Source organism: Capra hircus, chromosome 25, assembly GCF_001704415.2.
Source record: "Capra hircus breed San Clemente chromosome 25, ASM170441v1, whole genome shotgun sequence".
Taxonomy (NCBI): domain Eukaryota; kingdom Metazoa; phylum Chordata; class Mammalia; order Artiodactyla; family Bovidae; genus Capra; species Capra hircus.
The window spans coordinates 14,088,561-14,112,571 of record NC_030832.1 but is presented as its reverse complement, the minus strand read 5'-3'; the positions used below and the strand labels follow the sequence as shown (position 1 = coordinate 14,112,571).

The 24,011-nt window shown below is 45.8% G+C and overlaps 1 protein-coding gene across 2 annotated transcripts in view; it reads left to right on the top strand.

Moving 5' to 3' along the window:
- Nucleotides 3,292–24,011, top strand: part of MYH11 (myosin heavy chain 11) — a 127,437-nt gene continuing 106,717 nt past the window's right edge. For both annotated transcript variants that reach the window (XM_018040245.1, XM_018040246.1), the window contains exons 1-2: nt 3,292–3,414; nt 20,806–21,167. In XM_018040245.1, the coding sequence (XP_017895734.1) occupies nt 20,823–21,167 (345 nt within the window). In that variant the 5' untranslated portion in view covers nt 3,292–3,414; nt 20,806–20,822. The remainder of the gene's footprint in view (nt 3,415–20,805; nt 21,168–24,011) is intronic.

Genomic DNA, 24,011 nt, shown 5'->3' with positions numbered 1-24,011 from the left:
AGAAATAAAACGAAGGCATCTGATTTTGAAGAGTCAAACATCTGAGCTGCATTAGATAGACATTGAATGACGACTCTTATGTGGCCACACTGTTCCTGAGGACTTCTAGAATGTACCAGAAATGCCTTCCCCACGTTGAGGCAAAGATTCTGACCATCTCTGCTTTTCTTTGAGAAACACAGGCTCAGAGGGGTTCACTGACAATCCCGTGGCCCCCTGGCTGGTGCTTAGCAGATCATGAGTTCACACCCTCAGACTTCTCTACTTACGCTGGACTCCATCACACAGCAGGGTGGGAGTTCCTGCTCCATCATTAGCTAGCTGTGCTAAATTGGCTGGTTATTTCACTCACCAAACCTGGTTCCTCCACAGCAAAATGAGAAAAAAAATGTTTAAGCATATACCTCATAGGGTTATTATAAGGACTAGGTGAGGTAATGTAGTGCAATTCAGTGTCTGTTAGAAAGCCTTCATTTATTAATAACTTAGTATAATAATTCTCTTTTAAAAGTTACCAAGTTCTTTAAAGAATCAGATGTACCGCTTTGGAATACCAATGTGAATGCCTCTGGAAACGGGCCGGTTTTCACTCTGAGGTCAGCGAGTTGGACTCTCACAGCCTGCTCTGGATTATCTTTCCAGCATGTGAAGGAGATGATCAGCTTCAGTTTTTTCCCCTTCCCCTTCTCTGCTCCACATCAGCTCTGTACTAACACAGGGACAGTTTCCACTCCTTTTACAGTGTAGACATTACGAGGCACATGGGGAAGCCGCCCATTCATCACTTTCTGAAGAACTTTACCCCTGACATCCCAGCCAGCTGAATGCTGGCTGTTGCAGACTCTGACAGGCCCATTATGTAGGGTGGAGGGCTGGGCCTGGGTGTTTTCAGGGTGGAAAGCAGGCAAGATGTTGGAGGGATGAGGACGGGACAGAGAGGATCTGAGATGCAGAACTGCAGAGGGGCTGGCAGCCCGCGGGAAATAGCAGGCAGGACAGGCTTTCATCATTACAAGGTCCTCAAGGCCAAATGCAACTCTGCTTGGTTTCATGTTTGTTTTGAATAATAGCAGCTAACATGAAGCATTTTACATGGATATATGTTCATTTGGGGCTTCCCTGGTGGCTCAAACAGTAAAGAATCTGCCTGCAGTTTAGGAGACCTGGGTTCAGTTCCCGGGTCGGGAAGATCCCGTAGGAGAGGGCATGGCAACCCATTCTGGTATTCTTGCCTGGAGAATTCCATGGAAAGAGGAGCCTGGTCCTCTTAGCCTATAGAGGGCTACAGTCCATAGGGTCACAAAGAGTTGGACACAATTGAGTGACTAACACAGACACATGTTCATTTTACATGGATCTTCTCAAGGACCATTTACAAACAGCTGGGAAGTGAAGAAGTGACTGCTGTTCTTCCCATTATACAGGTAGGGAAACTGAGGCACCAGGTCAAACAACTAGAAAATGGCACTGGCAGATTCCAACTAACCTTAGTGGGGGTCTTTAGCCTCAAGGCTAATTCTTCTGGGCATTTCCCCTTAATGCCCCTCAGGAAGTAAATCTTGGCAGCTGTGGCCCTCAGACCCAGCGAGGGTTCAGGCAAAACTCTTCACTCCTCCAGGTCCTCGGTTTTCTCACCTGCAAAATGGGGGCACTAATAAAGGCCTCACCATCACCTGGCCTGGTGGCCAGAGGAGAGTTTGCTGGATAAGATGGGGGCGAGTACCAAGCACAGAGCCCTATAAGGGTCTTCCAACATCTTTAACCCCCTCAGCAAACCCTCTGGCTTAAGCAGCTAGGACCAACGTGGGACTTGGGGGGCCACCTCCTTCTGGCTCAGCCGCAAGCAGAGGGGTCCCCCTCCCACCCCACTGCCCTCAGATGCCGCCCCCCCCAACCCCCGCAGGGCGCTGGGAGGCCGCTCGGCACCATATTTAGTCAGGGGGAGCGGGCAGCCCCGAGCTGGTATGCAGCGCTGGGAATTCCTGCAGGAAGGAGCCTGCGCCTGCCCTTTTTGGGTTGTCTCCCGCCCAGCGCCCCACGCCGCCCCCCGCTCCCGCCCGGGGTGGGAGGACCGGCCGGGAACCTAGGAGTCCGGCCGGGCGGGGAGCGGGGCGCCCAGCTGCCCGTGGGTCCCCGGGCTGGCGCAGGGCCAGCCCAACGCTGCGGCTTCCTTTTATGGCCTGTGTGCGTGCGTGTGACAGGAGAGAGATGGGGGGAGAAAGGGAGGGCGATCTGGAGCCAGAGACACAGGGACCAGAGACAGAGAGAGACAGAGAGACAGTAAGAGACAGCCGTGGGAAGAGTGACGGAGACACACAGAATGAAAGAAAGGCAGAACAAGACAGACAAACGGTGACGGAGAAACCCGGTGTCAGACACACACAAGGGGGTGGTGCGACACGGGGGTAAGGGAGTGCTACTGAGAGGGACAGAGACAGGGAGAAAGCTTTCAGGCAGCTTCATTTGCAAGAATTTCTTGGGGCGGGGAGGAGCAGGAGAAGGGAGCTTTCAAAGAGCAGGGAGGCATCCACATTCTCCTTGGATCCTGACATGCACCTTGCAAATTACATAATTACCGCACACATACTTCAGCTTCAAATACGGAGGCTCAGAGAGGGGAAGTGACTTGCCTGAGGTCACACAGCCAGCGAATGGTACACCCAGTGCCTGAAGTCACAACAGTTGGGCTTTTTTTTTCTTTTTCTTTTTTTGTTGCTTGTGGGTGGAAGTGGCGATGCCAAGTTGGGAAAAGTAAAAACTTCCCCTTTCTGCACAATTCCCAGCAGAGTTGGGGGCTCCTGCCTTGTACTTTGCAAAGTTCAGAAAATCCCCTTTCCCTGCCCGTCTCGCAGCATAGCCAGCCCGTTTCCAGGCAATAGGGACGGAAAAACTGGGGAGTGGGGAGAGGTGGTGTCGACTCGGACCCCCACAGCTCCTCCCTTGCGGAAGAAGCGGTTAAAGCCTGCGCGGCTGGAACTGACTCAAGGAAGAAATTCTCAAGCATACCCTAGAGACGCCGAGTGCTCTCCACCCGTTTCTCTAGGGACCCGAGTCTCCGCGACTGTCCGAGAGCCGGGGTTAGAAAGCCCCGAAAGCCTCTGCCCGCTGCGCCCTTCCCAGGGGCCCCCACCCGGTGCGCCCCTTTACGGGCGTCGCGGCCGGAGCGCGCCAGGCCTGGACCAGAGCGGCGTTTTTCGGGCCCTGCAGGGGGCGCTGCGGAGGGAGCAGCGCGGGACCCATCCCCACCCCGCCCTCCTCGGCTGCCTCCCCTTTCCCACCCGCGGGCAGCTCCGGGTCTATAAAAAGAGGCGTCCCGGGCGAGCGCGGAGATTTGGACGCCCCTGCCTGGGAGGTGTACCAGATCTGAGCTCTCCGTCAAGTTTCTTCTCCGCTCTCCCCCCCAGTTGGAGATCTGTAAGTATGTGTTCCTGCGGGGGACGAAGTTGAGTCGGGGGTTACAGGATCCTGCAGGGCATCCTATAGGGGCTGGGGAGCCATGAGGCGCACCTGTTGGCATCCTCTTAAGGACCATTGGGGAGGGGCTGAGGTGGTCACAATTTTCATTTCTCTCTGCCCCGTCATCCTATTCCCCAAACCAGCATCTCCCAAGGTAGTCAATGAGAAGTACCCCCTTGGGGGTACTTATTAAAGATAATGCCTAGGCCCATCTCCTGTTACTTTAGAATCTTTGGAAAAACTGTACTCTGGGTATATGAGTCCCAGATGATTTTTGTTATGAGGAGACTCTGGGAGATACACTGCCTTGGAAATATCAAAGATCCAGCTTCCACTGAGAAGTCATTTCCTATCTCAAAGGCAGGCAATGTGTGGCTCCAAGCGGAGTTGGAAGCATGAGTTTAAAAAACCATGGGCAGAAGGGGGAGTGTTTTTCCCCAGTCTAAAGCAGCAGTCCCAACCTATTTGGCATCCCCATGGAAGACAGTTTTTGATGGACCAGGGTAGGGGGATGGTTTCAGGATGATTCAATCACATCACATTGATTGTGCACTTTATTTCTATTATTATTACATCAGCTCCACCTCAGATCATCAGGCATTAGATGCTGGAGGTTGGGGGACCCCTGCTCTAGAAGATGCGCTGCTGATAAGCCTTGAATGATACTCTGATCATGATCCATTTTTAAAGCTTGGTTTTCTTCCAGACACACACACCGCCCCCCCCCCAAATTTTTTAAAATCTTATCCAGGTTGACCCCAGGGGCCTCAAATACTCAGATGCCAAAGCCCGAACTTGCTTACAGAGTCTGCAAGTGCATTAGGTGAGATGGGGCTGGGCTTTCCTGCAGAACACCATGTTGCTCTCGTGTCCCACCAAGTGGGCAAAGTGAGAGAAAGTGGCCGCCACCTGTTGTCTGTTCTCTGTCTGCACTGAGAGCTGATGGGGATTTGGCTGCCTGAGGAAAGGCAGCATTCAAAACTGCGCTCATCAAGAAGTAAAAGCAAATATTGAGAAACCCCGAGAAAGGGAGCATTTAGTACAGTATTAAGAACGAATAGATTAAATTGCAAACTGACCATTATATACAGAGAAAGAGCTTGCAGAAGCTGAGCTGAAAGTCATTAGATAGCAGTGGGTGAAACAAGACATTGAAGACCCGTGGAAGTGCTGTTTCCTTGGTGCTTTCCCATTGAGATAAACTACCATTGACAGAGTGCTTATGTGTCAGGCACTGTAGCAGTGTTTGACTTCATTGACCTCATTTAGTCATTGCAACATTTTAAGGGAGGCATTGTGATGCCTGTTTAGTATACAAGATAACTGAGGCTCAGAGAGTTTAAGTAATTTGCCCAATGTCACACAGGAAAGGTGGATCCCATTCCTGCCAATTCTATACCCCTGACCCCACCAACTTTTTTCTTTACCATGAACAAAACCTTTGTTGGAATCAGGTTTCTGATGGGACCAGATGCGACCAGTAGGGCAAGTGTTTATCATCTCTTTGAAGAAAATATAAACTGACCTTTTGCAAATTTTAAATAAAATGCACTGTTTGTCCCCTGGTGGTGTGGTCATCTAGTTGACTAGATTAGATGGGCTGCCATCCCCAGAGTCCAAAAGGTGAACTAGCTGGGCCTTCCTCAAGAAGCCTCTAGGGCTGGTAAACACCGTGTGTTTTATTATCATGTCTGAAATAGACATGTTATTCCGTACAAGGTATTTGTTATGGATTTGTTATCATTACTTTTCTGTGTGAGGGCTGAGATTGAGGCAAACATGCCCATTTATGGTAGCGTTTTCCATGAGGCTATCCCCAGCCCCCTCACAAATTAGCCCTGTATTGCAGCTTTGTTGGTCCTGCCCCTGGGGATTTCTCTGCCCTTGTCCTTTCCGTTTGGGAACAAGTTGGGGAGTCCGGAGAGGAAGACATTTGGGAGAAGAGGGGGATTACCTTCTCCTGCTCTCTTTTGTTTTGAAGTTTTATTTTTGGGGTGGGAACGTGGTCTTCTCCTTTCCTCAGCATATTGAATCCAAACAGGTAAATTTTTTGCTTTAGGCACAACCATGTAACTCTAAACTCAGATACACATTAGATTTTTCTGGCAAACCACATCCAATTTTAAATTCACCAAAATCCAAGAATGTCACAAGCAAATGTAGAAATCATCCATGTTATCCTTCCCAAACCTCAGTTTTCTCATCTGTAAAATGGGGCTAATGAGACTAGCTAACATCTGTTGAGTGCTTTTGCTGGGACACCGTGCTGAATCCGTTATAGGCATCTTGTCAGTAAGTCTTCACAACAGCTCTTTGGAGTGGATGCTGTTATTATTGGTCCTGTTTCACAAATGTGGAGACTGAATAACTTGCTCAAGATAGCTTGAGCTAGCCAATGAGGAAGACAAGATTTTACAAAACTAGCTCTTTCAAGACTTCAGTGCCTATGGAATTGCCCTGCTGGGAGGATTCAAGGGGATCATGCATAAGAAGGATTTAGCATCGTGCTTGGTCCCTGGTGAACTTCCGTGGATGGTTATTTATACATAACAAGAGACCTTAAGGATTTTGCTCAATGTTGCCCAGCAGGTACTTGGTAGAACCAAGAAACCTACGGTGTAGTCTTTCGATAAAAGAGAAACCTGCCCTTAAATTTCTTTTCTGGCCATCTCTTTTCATAAACTCAGTTCCTATTTGGGTAAAGGTGGTGATTAGAATCTTCTGCACTAATATAGATACATTTCCTCGCCTGTGTCAGGAACATGACCAGGTATATTGGCCCAGGTATTTTGTGATTTGTGTAGGATCTCTATGGTGTCCTTGAAGAGCTCACCTGTGAGTGGGAGAAGCCTGTTTGTGAGTGGGAGTCACCTTCCAAGGTGACTCCTTTGATCCCTGGGGTCTCTTCCCTTCACTCTGACCATCAAACGCATTTAACCATGGCCACACTGTGGGAGAAAGGCTGAGTCTGCAAAAGGCTACATAGGAATTTGAAGGAACTTTTTGTTTTGCTTTGTTGGAGAATAGTTGACTTTGAAGGAAATTTTGTAAGGGGTCAGATGATAAAGAAGCTAGCATTGCCTCTTGTTCCTGCAGAGGAAGTCAGGTGTCTCTGAACCACATCAGTGATTCGGAGGTGAAAGAGGAATGGTCCTCATCAAAGTCCCTAAGAAAGGGCCATGGGCTTGCCTCTTGTTCACCTGTACAGGCTTGAACTTCCCCTCCGCTGGTGAAGCAGGCAGCAAATGATACAGAATCTCAGAAGAGTTCTGTATCCCTCAGAGTCTGAGACCACTGGGGGTGGTTATAACCCTTCCCTGGTCTCCATGTAGAATGCCTCTCCAGTAGAATTCCTGAACTTCTTTGCCCTTCCCTGCCTCTCCACTCTTCCCCATCTTTAGATGTAACCGTTGTTAATGTATTCTTGAGCATCTTTCCAAAACTTTTCTACGTCAAATCTTCCTTTTTCATGCAAATATTGTTGGCGTTATAAATTAGCTGTTTTTTCACTTAATTGCATGTTTTTAACTTTCTATATCAGCATATTGTGGTGTTTTAAAATCACCTGCGTAATATTCTATTATATGGAAGTGTAGCATCTAATCAAGGAGTCAGGGAAAGACTCTGATGTGGGGAAAGACTGAAGGTAAAAGGAGAAAGGGGTGAAAGGGGATGAGATGGTTAGATAGCATCACTGACTCAAAGGACATGAATTTGAGCAAACTCCAGGAGATAGTGAAGGACAGGGAAACTTGGCATGCTGCAGTCTATGGGGTTGCAAAGAGTTGGACATGACTTAGTGACTAAATAACAAAATAGCGTCTTACTACAACAACCTCTTATTGAAATTTACCAGCTTCACTCCACATATAAACAGGGCTTCAGGGACCATCTTTGTGTATCTATTTATATCTAATTATATGAGTTTATCTGCAGGATAAATTCCCAGCAATGCAATTTGCTAAGTTAGAGAGCATGCACATTTTAAATGTCCTCTAAAGACATTGTCGATTTAAATTTCTAATGGACACATAGGAGACTACATGTATTTTAAGCTGTGCTAAGCCAGAGTTGCAAGAAACAAGACACAATGGGGCTTTTAGGACCAGAAACGGCCAGTTCTCTCTATCCTCAAAGCATCCTCCGTGGGATTCACCAGACCTCTTGCTGACCAAGTTCTCTTGGTAGGGAGGAAAAATTAATTTAGCTTTGATAATTGTAAGAACTTCCTTCTGGGGGTACTTTAAAAACAGTATGCAAATGGGTAAGGCAGATATCAGAAGGGGGTGCAGCTATGGCAAAGCCTCACAAGGACAAGTCCGTGCAAGGAAGCCAAGCAAGGAGGAGACTTCCTGCTTGGATCAGGTGTCAGATCTGGGTTCCAATCCTGGCTCCAACTTTTACAAGCAAAAGCCTTTACTTTCTGGGACCTCCATAGCCTTATAGGAATAATCAATAAAGCCTACCTCATGTATTAGAAAACATAGCAAGATGGTATATATAATAAATAGCCTAGCTTGATGTCCCATGAATAGAAAGGGGAATAAAGGCTTCCCAGGTGGCGCTAGTGGTAAAGAACCAGCCTGCCAATGCAGGAGATATAAGAGACGCCAGTTTGATCCCTGGGTCGGGAAGATCCCCTGGAAGGGGGCATGGCAACCCACTCCAGTATTCTTGCTTGGAGAATCCCGTGGACAGAGGAGCCTGGTGGCTACGGTCTGTAGGTCTACAAAGAGTCGGACACAGCTGAGAGACTTAGCACACATAGCACAGTGATAACAGTGCCTGTTATTAATGACAAATTAAGAGTCCCGGTTGCTCATAGTGACAGTTTGGGGCCTGGAGATCTGGTGCATCTGGGGGCCAGCCCCTCCCCCTGCTTCCCTCTCCGCACTGACTCCTCCCTCACCTGGACCAGGTCTTGACCTAGTTTCTTCTCTGCAGAGATCCTGTCAGCTGGTGGTCTGTGTTCTAGATCAGGCCCCAAAGGTTTTCATTTTGCCTACATGACATTTGATTTCCTTTAGGGATGGATATGATGGCTCAGACAGTAAAAGATCCATCTGCAATCCAGGAGACCTGGGTTTGATCCCTGAGTCGGGAAGATCCCCTGGAGAAGGAAATGGCTACCTACTCTAGTATTCTTGCCTGGAGAATCCAATGGACAGAGGAACCTGGCGGGCTACAGTCCATGGGGTCGCAAAAGAGTCAGACCTGAATGAATGACTTCACTTTCACTTTCATTTCATACCTAAATGCAGACTTCCAAGTCTGTTGGATATCTGGCAGTGCAGGGCCCACATCCTCACTCAGACACCCCAGCAGAGCTAGGAAGCTGCCCTGTCTCCTCCAGCCACCTCCAGCCTGGGTCACCTTACATTGCTTACCTGACCCCGGCGACATTTGAGTTGGTGTCTCTGGTCCAAAATCTTGGCAGTAAAATACTGAGCGTAGCTGTTAACTAGGGCTGATGACATGCAAGTCCTGTTACAGTTTACTCTGGGGAATTTTATTCATTTTTCAATAATACAGAAGCAGAAGGGGCAAGATCTTTTACCCCTGAGTTCCTCTGGGGAAGATAAAACCAATGCTAAAACAAGCTGAAATAGCTAAACATTCTCAGTTGGTCCAACTCCAACCTTTTTGATCTGGAATTACAGATACCACAAAATGTTAGAGCCCTTTCTATTTCTTTCCCCAAGTGAAAAACACAAGGCCCAGAGAGAGAGAGAGTGACTTGCCCAGAGCCACCCAGTAAGTTCAGCACAGAACTGGGATGTGTAAACCTGTGGTCTTACAGAGGCTAAAGAGCTCAAAGAAAGAAGCTGGGTGTTGCTGAGGAAGCCAGGATGTGCCCAGAGCTGACACACTTGGCTGTGTCGGACGTTGCTGACGCCAACAGTGGAGAGTCCTTTGCTTTCATCAAAAGGCTGGATAGCAGCCTTAGATCATGAACTGGACGTAGTATCCATCAGTCCTGGGTAATGAGCCCAAAGGTGTCCTTTCAGCTCTTAGAGCTGATGCAGGACATTGGACCGTACAGGGTGGGAGTGAGGGCAGGGATGGTGGGGAGGAGAGCTTGAGAGGAAGAAACCAGGAGGGTGGGAGGCTCCTTGAGGTTTGGCTGTCTGGACTTCTCTTGTCTGCCCTCATGTTCTCACCCTTCACGTGTGTGGCCTTCCATAGCTGGCATTCCAGGTCGGCTGGGACAGTCCTTCCCCTAAGAGACATCTAGCAATACCTGCATTTTCGGTTGTCCCGTCTCAGTGGGGAGGGTGTGCCACTAGCATCGTTTGGGTAGAGACCAGAGATGCTGCTAATGGCCTTACAAGGCAAGGGGCAGGCCCTCGCCCTGCACTCTCCGCCTGCCCCCCCTCCCCAACACTTCCACCCGCCATCCACCCCACCGGCAAAGAATTATCCATCCCCAAATGTCGGTAGTGCCGCAGTTTTGAGAGACTCTGCTCTAAATTAAAGACCATGGCAGAGAGTTGCAGACCGAAGTTTTCCTGCATGTAGAGCATGGTGAATCCTATCACTGCGGCGTGCTCTCTGACCACTGCTGCAGTCCGGCAAGCTGCTTTTCGTTCCCCCCTGTACCTCACCTAATGCTTGACCTGACACTGTCTGCCTGATTGTCGACTACCTCAAATTTTGAAGGCTCAAGCTTCTAGCTGCATGCTGAGGCAAGTCCTTATAGCAATAAAACCAAGTTACTTGCAGCCTTCAAGTTGCCAAAGACTGATCAAGGGTGTGTCCCGTGTGTGTCTGTGTTTCTTTCAGCCCTCAAGTTCTTTCCCTATTTCAAAGAAGGTAGGAGAAGGCAATGGCACCCCACTCCAGTACTCGTGCCTGGAAAATCCCATGGACAGAGGAGCCTGGTGGGCTGCAGTCCATGGGGTCACTAAGAGGTGGACATGACTGAGCGACTTCCCTTTCACTTTTCACTTTCATGCATTGGAGAAGGAAATGGCAACCCACTCCAGTGTTCTTGCCTGGAGAATCCCAGGGACAGAGGAGCCTGGTGGGCTGCCATCTATGGGGTCACACAGAGTCAGACACGACTAAAGCAACTTAGCAGCAGCAGCAGCAGCACAGGAAAGGTTACTTGGAAAACATTTTTTATTCAGATTCCACCACATCTAGCTGTGCTATGATGGTCGAATTACTGACCCTCTCTGTGCCTCAGTGTAGCCTTGGGTAGCATTTTTTAGGGGTTTAAACGAGATAACAGCTGACAGTCAATTACAGCAGCAGTAGGGCTTCGCCAGTGGTCCAGTGGTTAAGACTCTGTATTCCCAGGGCAGGGGGCACAGTTCAATCCTTGCTCAGGGAACTAAGGTCCCCCATGTCACATGATGTGGCCAAAAAAAAAAAAAAGACAGCAGCAGCTATGATTACTAATATTAGTAATATTAATTTGCTAGACTCACCACATTTTCTCAAGGGCAAATCTATGGGATTTAATCGGTGTTTGGGGTCTGTAGTGTTCATGTGTTCAAAGATGTGTGGTCAAAGGACTGAAATAGCTTTCAGATGTCAGGACCTTGGATGTCCTGATGCGAGCTCTCCCTCTAAATGACGGAGGGAAATGGATAGCACTTCTCAAGTGGATAGTGTCTCAACTTCCCTGAATCCTGCACCACCCCCACCCCAAGTATTAATATTTTGAGGGATTGGAGTTCCAAGGAACATACTCTGGGAAACGCCGTTCTAGAGTGAAGCCAAGCTCCTCTTTTCCTTGTCTTTCTCTTGACCAAAGTGGATTTCACACATTGTGGCTGTCAGAGACCTCAACGACATGAGAAGCAGCCCAGCCTCTCTCTTTTGGACAAAGACTGGATCTTTGCACTTGATCTGTTTGTATTTTTGAGTCCTAGATTAGACAGGGTTCCTGGCAGTGGAAATTCCTAAGTCCCTCTGCTTTTCTGCTGTGTTTTTTGCTTTTCTTTTTTTTCCTGATTTTTAAGGCAGCTCAGAAGGTGATGGCACCCCACTCCAGTACTCTTGCCTGGAAAATCCCATGGACGGAGGAGCCTGGTGGGCTGCAGTCCGTGGGGTTGCTAGAAGTCGGACATGACTGAACAACTTCACTTTCACTTTTCACTTTCATGCATTGGAGAAGGAAATGGCAACCCACTCCAGTGTTCTTGCCTGGAGAATCCCAGGGATGGGGGAGCCTGGTGGCTGCCGTCTCTGGGGTCACACAGAGTCAGATATGACTGAAGTGACTTAGCAGCAGCAGCAGCACCAACATAGAAATTAGGAAGAGCCCACTTAGTTGTCATGCTGCTCAAAACAAATAAAATACATCTCCCGGTCTTCTTGGGTGTAATTGGTTACCATTCAAAAACTTCTCTTGATTGTACTTATACTACTCAACTGCACAATTAAATGGTAAAGATGGTAAATTTTATTATGTGTATTTTACCATAATTAAAGGTAAAAAGAAAAAATTTTCATTGAAGTGTTTTCTATATCAGAACAGTACACATCTCTATAGGCATGTAGCTTGATGAATTTCCACCCATGTAACTGATACTCAGATTAAGAAACAAAGTTATCAGCTCCATCAACCTCCATCATGTCCTGCCCTTCCAGTTACATCTGATGTCTAGCACCATAGGTTAGATTTGCCTGGTTTTGAATCTCATATACAGGCACACATCATTTTGTTGTGCTTCACAGATACTGTGGGGGTTTTTTCCCTACAATTTAAAGGCTTATGGCAAATCTATGTTCAGCAAGTCTGTTGGTGCCATTTTTTCCAACACCATTTGCTTACTTCTTGTCTCTGTGACACATTTTGGTAATTCTTGTGTATTTAAGGTGATTTCATTGTAATATTTGTCATGTGATCTGTGATCAGTGATCTTTGTCGTTGCTACTGTGGCTCACTGAGAGCTCAGATGAAAGTCAGAATTTTTTTAACAATCATGTATTTTTCACTCAGGTAGACATTAGCTATAATTAGACCTTAGACATAGTGCTATTTCACAGTTAACAGACAACAGCATAGTGTAAATGCAACCTTTTAATACACTGGGAAACCAAAGTATCCATGTAACTTGCTTTATTGTGATAGTTGCTTTATTGCAGTGGTCTGGAACTGAGCCTAAAGCATCTCTGGGTTCTGCCTGTAAACAGAATCACACAGTATGTCCTTCTTGTGTCTGCCTTTTTTTCACACAAGTGTTTATGTGATTTTTCTTATCATGGTGTGGAGTTGTAGTTTACTTAATCAGGTACCGTTTTGAGGAACAGGGTTTTTAAAAAACTATTATACATCTTTGTTCAATAGATATCTGTTGATTTATGCAGCTTCTCTGGGTGTTAGTTGCAGCATATGGGATCCAGTTCCCTGACCAGGTATCGAACCCAGGCCCCTTGCGTCGGGAGAATGGACCGCTGGGCCACCGGGGAAGTCCCCCCCCAAAGCCTCTTCTAATCTATAGGTTCCCCCCTTTTAAAATGGTTTACCTGTTAAAGAAACTGAGTCATTCATCCTACCTTGTGGACTTTGTCACACGCCCGTGAACTTGGTTGGCATGTTCCCTGTGCCCTGCATTTCCCTTAAATAGGTGTTAGATCCAGAGGCTTCGTCAGTGTCTGTCCCCACCCACCCCCTTTTTCCTGTAAGAATATTTCACTGGTGGTGGTGGTGGCCACATCCCCAGGCATCCCCTCTGGAGGCACATAACCTCTGATAGGCTTTGTTTTTGCAGCATTAAGTTTGCTGAGTAGGTGTAGGTGGTGTCGGCCCGATCCATCCATTGTAAAGTTCTCCATCTGCTATTCAGGATTCGCAGGTGGTGCTGGTGGGAAAGAACCCACCTGTCAATGCAGGAGACATAAGAGACGCAGGTTTGATCCCTTTGTTGGGAAGATCCCTTGGAGGAGGAAATGTCAACCCACTCCAGTAGTCTTGTCTGGAAAACCCCATGGACAGAGGAGCCTGACAGGCCACAGTCCACGGGGTTGCAAAGAGTCAGTCACAACTGAGCACACAGCACACTTGCTTGTCATCTGACATAATGGGGTGGGTCTGAAACTGTGGACCAGCATCCTCAGCGTCACTCGGGAGCCTGTTAGAAATGCAGACCCCTGGGTTCACCCCAGACCTACTGGCTCAGAAGCTCTGGGGTGGGCCCAGGCGTCTGTGATTCCACAACCTCCCAGGTGAAGCTGATGCACAAGGAAGTTTGAGAACCACTGGTCTGATGTTTTAGCAACTTTGACAGTGATTCCCAAGACCCATTATTTTATTCAGAGTTCCAGAATTGCTACATTCTAGTTTCATCATTTCTTCTGCATTTATATAGCAGGAATTCTTCTAAGTAGATGGTAGTATTTTTTTTTTTTAAGCAGTGAAAGGGGGGTGAAGGGAGAATGCTGTTGGACTTACTATGTCCCAGGAGAAATTCAATAGCAATTTAAAAATTAAGAGCGACTTTCCTGGGGGTCCAGTGATGAAGACTCCATGTTTCTACTGCAGGGGGGTTGGGTTCAGTCCCTGTTTGGGGAATCTGGATCCCACATGCCCAGAGTCACCCCCTCCCAAAAGAATTTAAAGTGCAGGAATCGTGATCGTTAAACCTGGAGCAGCGTATATTTTCTACAATTCTTTAGTTCACTTTTTGGGATAACTGGAGTGATTTTTCAGATTTAGGGAATGATTCCCTCATTTCTTATTTTATTTTTTAATGAGCTGCTAGATCAGGTCGTCTGGGAGAAATAACTAACCTTTCTGAACAAATTAGCTCCTGGTTTTTGTTCTTGTTATTTTCACCCCAGAAGAGGAAAGCTGGAGGAACTGCCCCTCTGATTTTTGCCTTGCAAAGTCTGCATTTTAGGAGTTGATGGCCCAGCTCCAGGGGCCCATTGGTGGGAGGTGGAAGTTAGTCCACCTCCATGGGATTTGGAGTCCAAGCATGCAAATTATCCTGCGTCTCTTGCATCTCCTGCATTGACAGGTGGGTTCTTTCCCACCAGCGCCACCTAGGAAGCCTGAATAGCAGATGGAGAAGTTTACAATGGCTGGATCGGGCCGACACCACCTACAACTACTCAGTAACCTTAACCCTGCAAAAACAAAGCTGAGCAGAGGTTATGTGCCTCCAAGAGGGGATTCATAGCTAAAGGAGCTATGAATTGTTTTCTGCTGAAGGAGGGGCATCAACCACGCAGTATGTCCTTGTGACTGTACATCCTCACTCAGCCTGCACCTTAGTTCTTTGGAACCACCAGTGCATGGGGGAGGAGAGGTGGGTCGGATTGGAGTAGCTGAACATGAGCCAGTGTTCCGAGGGTAGGACAGCTCCTGCAGGTATGGTCAGAGGGCCTGGGATGGGCCGTTGGGCGGGTCTGAAAAGAGTCTGTTGCCTCAGCAGCTCATCTGGACATATCTAGACTATCGAATGGAGAATCTGACACTTAATGACTTAATATTTTAGATAAAGACAGACTTCTTGTCAATTATTTAGTGGCCTTGAGGAAGAATTTGTAGAGAGGCAGAATCAGTGTCTTAGTTTCCCCCTCTTTCTTTACCAGTTTTCAAAACCATGGGTTGATTCCCCAGCAGCTTACAAAGATCTGTGAATTTTTTTTTTAACTATGATGAGCTCATGGATTTAAACATACTAATCTTTCAGCTGTTGTGTTTACCTTACTGATATTCAGACTGTCCCATATTTGACCAAATAGAACCTTGGTTTAATACTTTTGCGTGCAGTTTTCTAGACTTAAAAATGTATACACAGATGTATAAAATGACAAGACAGGGATGATTTGAGAGAATAGCATTGAAACATGTATATTATCATATGTGAAACAGATCACCAATCTAGGTTCGATGCATGAGACAGGGTGTTCAGGGCCGGTGCACTGGGATGACCCAGAGGGATAGGATGGGGAGGGAGGTGGGAGAGGGGTTCAGGATGAGGGGACGCATGTACACCCATGGCTGATTCATGTCAATGTATGGCAGAAACCACTACAATATTGTAAAGTAATTAGCCTTCAATTAAAATAAATAAGTTAATTTTTTAATGAAGAAAAAATAAATAAAATGACAAGACATTATTTTATAACTATTTTATTCAGCTGTATGAGGTATAATGTACGTATAGTATTTCTTTGACTTTTTAAAAAATTCACTGGTTTTTAAGTGTACAGCTCAGTGAATTTTGACAAATGTATATAGTCGTATAATCATCGCCATGATCAGGATATAGAATGTTTCCATCGCCCCGGAAGTTCCTTTGTGCCTCTTGGTGGCCAGTTCCCTCCCCAGCCTGTGAGCAACCACTGATCCATTTCCTGTTGCCACAGCTTTGCCTTTTCTAGACCTTCTTATCAGTGGAATAATAGCGTGTGTAGGATTTGGGTTCTGCTTCTTTCATTAAGCTTGCTTTCACAAGTCATCTCTTTTATTGTGTAATTGGTTCCTTTTATTGCCGAGTATTCCATTTATGCATATTGGTTTTTGTCATATTGACTTTCATGGTCAAAAGTCACCTATTGTACATTTCTGTTTTTTGCAGTGTCCCGAAAAGGCATATCTATAGAGACAGATAGTAGATTTGTCATTGCCAGGGAGTTGGGAGTAGGAACAGGGAGGGACTGCAGACTAGCATGAGGAAACCCTTTTTGGGATGGTGGGAATGTTCCAAAATTTAGCATCATGATAGATGCACAGCTCTAAATTTACTAAAAATCATTGAATTGTGCATTTACAATGAGAGAATTATAAAGCATGTAAATGACAAATAGGTTAAGATGAAAGGGAAAAATCCTTATTTTTTATTTTACAAGTCTATAATTTGCATGGTAATTAATTTAGAGTCTTTTAATGTTCAAAACTTGTGGGCAAATTTGTAAACAGCATGAAGTCTATGAATTATCACTTTCATTCTTCTTTTTAACATTCTTTTTTTAATATTCTTTTCCATTCTGTTTCATCACAGGATATTGAATATATCCCTGTGCTCTACATTAGGACCTTGGTTATCCATTCTGAGTGTAATAGTCTGCATCTGCCCATCCCACACTCGCAGTCCACCCCTCTTCCTCCCCACTCCCCACCTCTTCCTCCTCACTCCCCCTTGGCAATCATAAGCCTGTTCTCTTTGTCCGTAAGTCTGTTTCTATGTTATAGATACGTTCCTCTGTGCTATATTTTAGATTCCGCATATAAGTGACATCTTATGGTATTTGTCTTTCTCTTTCTGACTTATCTCACTTAGTACAATAATCTCTTGTTGCATCCGTGTTGTTGCAAATGGCACTGTTTCATCCTTTTTTGTGGCCGAGTAGTATTCCATTGTATCTATGCACCACCTCTTCTTTATCCATTTGACTGCTGATGAACATAGGTTGTTGCCATATTTTAGCTATTGTGAACTGTGCTGCTGTGAACATAGGGATGCATGTATCTGTATGAATTATAGTTTTGTCCAGGCATGTTCCCAGGAATAGGACTGCTGGATCATTCTGGTAATGATTCCTGGTAATTCTATTTTTAGTTTTCTGAGGAACTTCCATACTGTTTTCCATAGTGGCTGCACCAACTTATATTCCCACCAACAGCACGGGGCACCAGGGGTGGGGGGCTTGAAAGGGCAAAGCTTTGTGTAGCATATATAAAAGTCTACATCTTGAATTTTGGGTGGGCTTATAGCATTCTGTTGCCCGGATGATCTGTAATTTAACAAGGCACTTCCTGAAAACTATTTGGATTGCTTGCAGGTTTTGCTGTGCCAGACTGCACGGCAGTGCGCATTTTTATACACCTGTTAACACTTGTCTGTTTCCGTAAGCTAAATCGCTAGAAATGGACTTGCAGGTCAAGGGATGTGTGTGAATTTTTAGGACTTTTCCATCCATAAGGGCAACGTATGCAGAGCCCCAGCCCCTACTCTCCTGACCACACAGTGGTTTTCATCTTAGCCAAGCGGTGAGTGCAAAGCAATATCTCATTGCTTCACCTTGTAGCTCTCCATTTACTCCTGAGGCTGAACACCTTTTTCTTATGTGAACTGGTTATTCAAAGTCTTTTGTAAAGTATCTATTTTTGTTAATCATAAATTTAATAAAAGTTATAAAACTATATTGGCTTCCCATGTAGCTTAGCTGGTAAAGAACCCACATGCAATGCAGGAGACCTGGGTTCAGTCCCTGGGTTGGGAAGATCCCCTGGAGAAGGGAACGGCCACCCACTCCAGTATTCCGGCCTGGAGAATTCCATGTGGTCACAAGGAGTCGGACCCGACTGAGCAACTTTCACTTTCACTTTCTTTCTTGGCAAAAATGTGTAATAGAAAGTGTACCCGTGTTCAAAGTGGCATTATTCCCAATAGAGGGAATGTGGAAGCAACTCAAGTGTCCATCAACAGATGAATGGATAAACAGAATGCCATATGTCTGTACAATGAAATATTATTAAGCCTTAAAAAGTGAGTGAAATTCTGATTCATGCTCCAACATGGATGAACTTTGAAGACATTATACTAAGTGAAATAAGCTGGTGACAAAGGATTATTTCACTGACATGAGATCCTGAGAGTAGTGAAATTCATAGAAACACAAAGTAGAATAGTGCTTGCCAGTGGCTGGAGGGAGGAGGTAGTGAGGAATTAGTGTTTAATGGGTGTGGAGTCTCAGTTTTACAAGATGAAAATAGTTCTGGTGTTGGATGGTGGTGATAATTGCATGACAATATGGATGTACTTCGGAGAAGGCAATGGCACCCCACTCCAGTACTCTTGCCTGGAAAATCCCATGGGCGGAGGAGCCTGGTAGGCTGCAGTCCATGGAGTCGCTAAGAGTCAGACACGACTGAGCGAATTCACTTTCACTTTTCACTTTCATGCATTGGAGAAGGAAACGGCAAGCCACTCCGGTGTTCTTGCCTGCAGAATCCCAGGGACAGGGGAACCTGGTGGGCTGCCATCTATGGGGTCTCACAGAGTCAGACACGACTGAAGCAACTTAGCAGCAGCAGCAGCATGGATGTACTTAATGTCTCTGAAATGAAAATGTGTACGATAGTAAGTCTTATATATATTTTACTACAAAAAATTAGGAAAAAACTCATGAAAAGTAAAAATCCCTTCAAAACTGTACTCAATAAGTACATATTTCTCCAGTTATTTTGCCTATATGAATTTTAAATATTTTAAAATAAAAATGGGTTATTATACTAGTGCTTTACAATATTCCCTATATTTCATTTTTAAGCAGTTTTATTCAGGTCCAGTTTAAATACCATGCAATTCACCCAATTAAATTGTGCAATTGAATGGCTTTCAGCATATTCACAGAATTGTGTATCCATCACTGCAGTACATTCTAGAACATTTTCATTACCCTAAAAAGAAACCCCACTCTCCTCTACTTCAGTTCAGTTCAGTCGCTCAGTCACGTCCAACTCTTTGCAACCCCATGGACTGCAGCACGCCAGCCTTCCCTGTCCTTCACCAACACCCAGAGCTTGCTCAGACTCATGTCCATCGGGTCGGTGATGCCATCCAACCATCTCATCCTCTGTCGTCCCCTTCTCCTCCTACCTTCAATCTTTCCCAGCATCAGGGTCTTTTCCAATGAGTCAGTTCTTCGCATCAGGTGGCCAAAGTATTGGAGTTTCAGATTCAGCTTCAGTCCTTCCAATGAATATGCAGGACTGATTTCCTTTAGGATGGACTGGCTGGATCTCCTTGCAGTCCAAGGGACTCTCAAGAGTCTTCTCCAACACCACAGTTCAAAAGCATCAATTCTTCAGCCCTCAGCTTTCTTTATAGTCCAACTCTCTCATCCATACATGACTACTGGAAAAACCATAGCCTTGACTAGATGGACCTTTGATGACAAAGTAATGTCTCTGCTTTCTTAATATTCTGTCTAGGTTGGTCATAGCTTTTCTTCCAAGGAGTGTCTTTTAATTTCATGACTGCAGTCACCATCTGCAGTGATTTTGGAGCCCAAGAAAATAAAGTCTCTTACTGTTTCCATTGTTTCCCCATCTATTTGCCATGAAGTGATGGGACCGGATGCCAGGATATTAGTTTTTTGAATGTTGAGCTTTAAGCCAACTTCTTCACTCTCCTCTTTCACTTTCATCAAGAAGCTTTTGAGTTTCTCATCGCTTTCTGCCATAAGGGTGGTGTCATCTGCATATTTGAGGTTATTGATATTTCTCCCGACAATCTTGTTTCCAGCTTATGCTTGGCATTTTGCATGATGTACTTTGCAAATGCATGAAATAAGCAGGGTGACAATATACAGCCTTGATGTACTCCTTTCCCAATTTGGAACTGGTATGTTGTTCCATGTCCGGTTCTAACTGTTGCTTCTTGACCTGCATACAGATTACTCAGGAGGCAGATAAGGTGGTCTGGTATTCTCATCTTTTGAAGAATTTTCCACAGTTTGTTGTGATCCACACAGTCAAAGGCTTTGGCGTACTCAATAAAGCAGAGGTAGATGTTTTTCTGGAACTCTCTTGCTTTTTCGATGATTCAGTGGACGTCTGCAGTTTGATCCCTCTACTGTCACCCTTTTATTCTCTCCCAGCTGTTGGCAACCACTAATCTACTTTTTATCTCTATGAATTTGCCTATTCTGGACATTCTTATATAAGTGGAATCATATAATATGTGGTCCTCTGTGACTAGATTCTTTCACTCAACATAATGTTTTCAAGATTCATTAACACTCAGTGTATTTCAGTACTCCGCTCCTTTTCGTGGTTGAGTAATATTCGATTAAATGTATAGGCCACATTTTACTTATCCATTCATCTGTTGATGGACATTTGGGTTTTTCTTCTATTTTTTAGCTATTAGGAGTAATGCTTCTATGAACACGCACCTGAGTTTTTGTGTGGAAGTATGTTTTCATTTCTCTTGGGTATATACCTTAGAATGGGGTTGCTAGATAATGTGATAAACCTATGTTTAAACATTTGAGGACCACCCCCTTTTATTTTTACAGTAAACTATAAGACTTGAATTTGTTCCTATGTCAACACATCTAGACGTACTTCTCGCATCTTAACCCTTCGATAGCATTTCCTTGTATGAGAATATCATGGTTTTCGTATTCGTGCCATGTTGATGGACAATATATAGTAGTGCAGATCCTCTTCTGAAGAGCCTTTGCGTCATTTCCATTTTTTGACGACATAAACCATCCTGCTGTGAACACCTTTGTGCTTTGTGAGACATTTCTGCAGATTGCATACCCAGACATGGGGAGGTGAATGTTTTATCTGTCTTTAGGGCTTGGTTCTTGATCTGTTTTTAGGCCAATCTGGTTCTGGCCTCATTCTTACCTGGTTGCCTTATTCCCCAGGGGACCAACCAGGCACCATGGCGCAGAAGGACCAGCTCAGTGACGATGAGAAGTTCCTCTTTGTGGACAAAAACTTCATCAACAACCCAGTGGCCCAGGCTGACTGGGCGGCCAAGAAGCTGGTCTGGGTCCCTTCGGAGAAGCAGGGTTTCGAGGCAGCCAGCATCAAGGAGGAGAAAGGGGATGAGGTGATCGTGGAGCTGGTGGAGAATGGCAAGAAGGTCACAGTCGGCAAGGATGACATCCAGAAGATGAACCCGCCCAAGTTCTCCAAGGTGGAAGACATGGCAGAGCTGACATGTCTCAATGAAGCCTCTGTGCTGCACAACCTGCGGGAGAGGTACTTCTCGGGACTCATATACGTGAGTATCCTGGGGAAGCCAGCCAATTCTTGCTGGTTTCCTGCACCCCTGAAGCAGTGGAGAGGCTTGCAGATGTCTTTGGGGTGCAAGTTAGGAGGCTGAAATTTTCCTTGAGGGAGGATGCATGTGGGGTGGGATCGTTCAGACCTGGATTCCCATTCACCCTGCCCTATCTAGTGCTGTGACATTGAACAGGTAATTTCACCTCTTGAAGCCTCAGTTTCCCCATCTGCAAAATGAGAGCAGTCACCCTCCCCCCACTTAAATGAGATCCATAGATCCCATGTGATCACATGGTTGCATGGTCCGTGCTCAACAGATTTCAGTGAAGTAGTTCCCTGCTCTTCCACCATCTTGGAAATAAAGGAGAATGCTTAACCTCCTTGAGAAGGCTGATCCATCCCACAGCCTAGTAGGTAGGAGACATGAGAATCCTGGTGAGGTTTGGTGGAGGCCTGCCCTGTAACAAATGGGAATGACTCGATTGGACCTGGATTCCTCTGGGTTGACCGTGCAGGTCAGAGTGAATTAGAGCTGCAGTGTCCAATATGGCAGCCACCAACTGCATGTGGCTAACTAAATTTAGATGTAAACTAAGTGAAAAGTGACAGTGTTAGTCGCTCAGTCATGTCTGACTCTTTGAAACCCCATGGACTGTAGCCCACCAGGCTCTTCTGTCCATGGAATTCCCCAGGCAAGAATACTGGAGGAGGTAGTCATTCCCTTTGCCAGGGGATCTTCCAGACCCAGGAATCAAACCCAGGTCTCTTGCATTGCAGGCAGATTCTTTACCATCTGAGCCACCTGGGAAGGCCTGATATAAATTGATTAAACATCAATATTTAAAAGTTCACTTCTTCCATTGTGCTGGTTATGTGTTAAGTGCCCACCTGATGCCTGTGGCTAATGGCTGCCATATTGGACAGCACAGGTGGAGAAAATTCCCATCATTGCAGAAAGCTCTGTTGGACAGTCTGGACTGGATGATGTGTAACTCAGGGGTACAGATTCTTTGTGGGCTGGACCAGCTCCCTAGGATATAGAAGGACATGGTACCCCCATCAAGCCAGACTGGTGGACAGAGGGCCTCCCACTCCAGCCTTTGTCTTGCCACTCAGAAAGGGTACATCTGTCCCTTGGGCAAGTTATTTAATTTCTCTGACATTTTGTTTCCTTCTCTGTAAAATGAATACAAGAATCATACCTGCCTCATAGAGTGGGTTTGGAGTAGGAAATGGCAATCCACTCTAATATTCTTGCCTGGAAAATTCCACAGACAGAGGAGCCTGGCGGGCTGCAGTCCATGGGGTTGCAAAGAGTCGAGCACTACTGAGTGACTGAGCGTGCATGCAGGCATGGAGTGGGTTACTCTGAAAAGAAAGCACGTGGCATACTTCCTGGCACGTTGTAGGCACTCAACATGTTAGGTATTGTTTTTATTGGTTATGCTCATTTTTGTTATTGCCAGAGAGATGTTCTTGGATTCTTTGCAAACTTACAGAAACAGTCACCTCTGTCTTGAGGCCCTTCTGGTCTTGCCCTTTATGTTTTGCCACATGAAAATTACAAACCCCCGTTGTCATCTCTAAAACTGTCTTGCAGATTTTTTTTTCCTAATTAGGAAAATGAGGCACATTCATTCCAGAAGATCTGGAAAATTCAGAAAAGCACAGCAAACACAAGAGTCTATCCTCCCCCAGAGATAACAGCTGATAAGATGTTTATGTTTCTTTGTGAGAATAGTGCATGTTTATGTATTGAAAAGGAACTTCCCTGGTGGCTCAGTGGTAAAGAATCCGCCTGCTTATGCAGGAGACATGGGTTCAATCTCTAGGTCAGGAAGATCGCCTGGAGGAGGAAACAGGCAATCCACTCCAGTATTCTTGCCTGGAGAATTCCATGGACAGAGGAGCCTGGCAGGCTACATGGGGTCGCAAAAGAGTTGGACATGACTTGGCAAGTAAACAACAACAATGTATTGAAAAGTCTGTGCACACAGGCTGGGGACCTGCTCTCTTTCCATGTACAAGTTAGGGATGAACATCCCTACTGCTCGCTCATGACCCCAACTGCCCCTTTATGGGTTTTGTGATCTATCCAACGGATGTGCCATAATTAATTATTCTTCACTCAGTCGGTAAAGAATCTGCCTGCAATGCAGAAGACCCAGGTCCAATTCTTGGGTCAGGAAGATCTCCTGGAGAAGGAAAGGGAAACCTACTCCAGTATTCTTGCTGGAAAATCTCATGGACAAAGGGGCCTGGTGGTCTACAGTCCATGGAGTCGGAAAGAGTAGGACATGACTTAGCAACTAAACCACATAGATAGTTCAGAGAGAGTTACACTGGCTTGTTTTTAAGAGCCAAGGGGGAACTGGGAAGCAACTTACAATTCTATACATACCTTCTCTTGATCTCATTTAGTTAACACAACATCCACTGGATGAAGTATGCTCGTCCTATCCTACAGACAAGCAAGCTATGGCTCAGAGTACTAAAGACCCTCCAAGGACAGTCTAAGTTGCTCCCTAACTAAGCAGAGGAAGTCTCTTTTGTCTGGAAGCATTCCCAGCCTGGGGCTGTTGGTACAGAGTGGCTTTTCCTAAGCACACCAGCCTTCAAGAAACTCTAGACGAACTGGGCTCCTGTGGGCCTCCTGTCCAAGATAAGTCATCTTCATCCAGGGAGGTCAAGGATGGGCTTGGATAGGAATCTTGCCTGCTGTCCTCTGACACAGATGTTTGGGCCCAAAATAGAAACCAGGAAAAATGAGGGGCTTATGAAGGTCCCAAGACCCAGACTGTCTTCTGACAGCAGATTAAAAAAAAAGAATCAAATCTTCAAA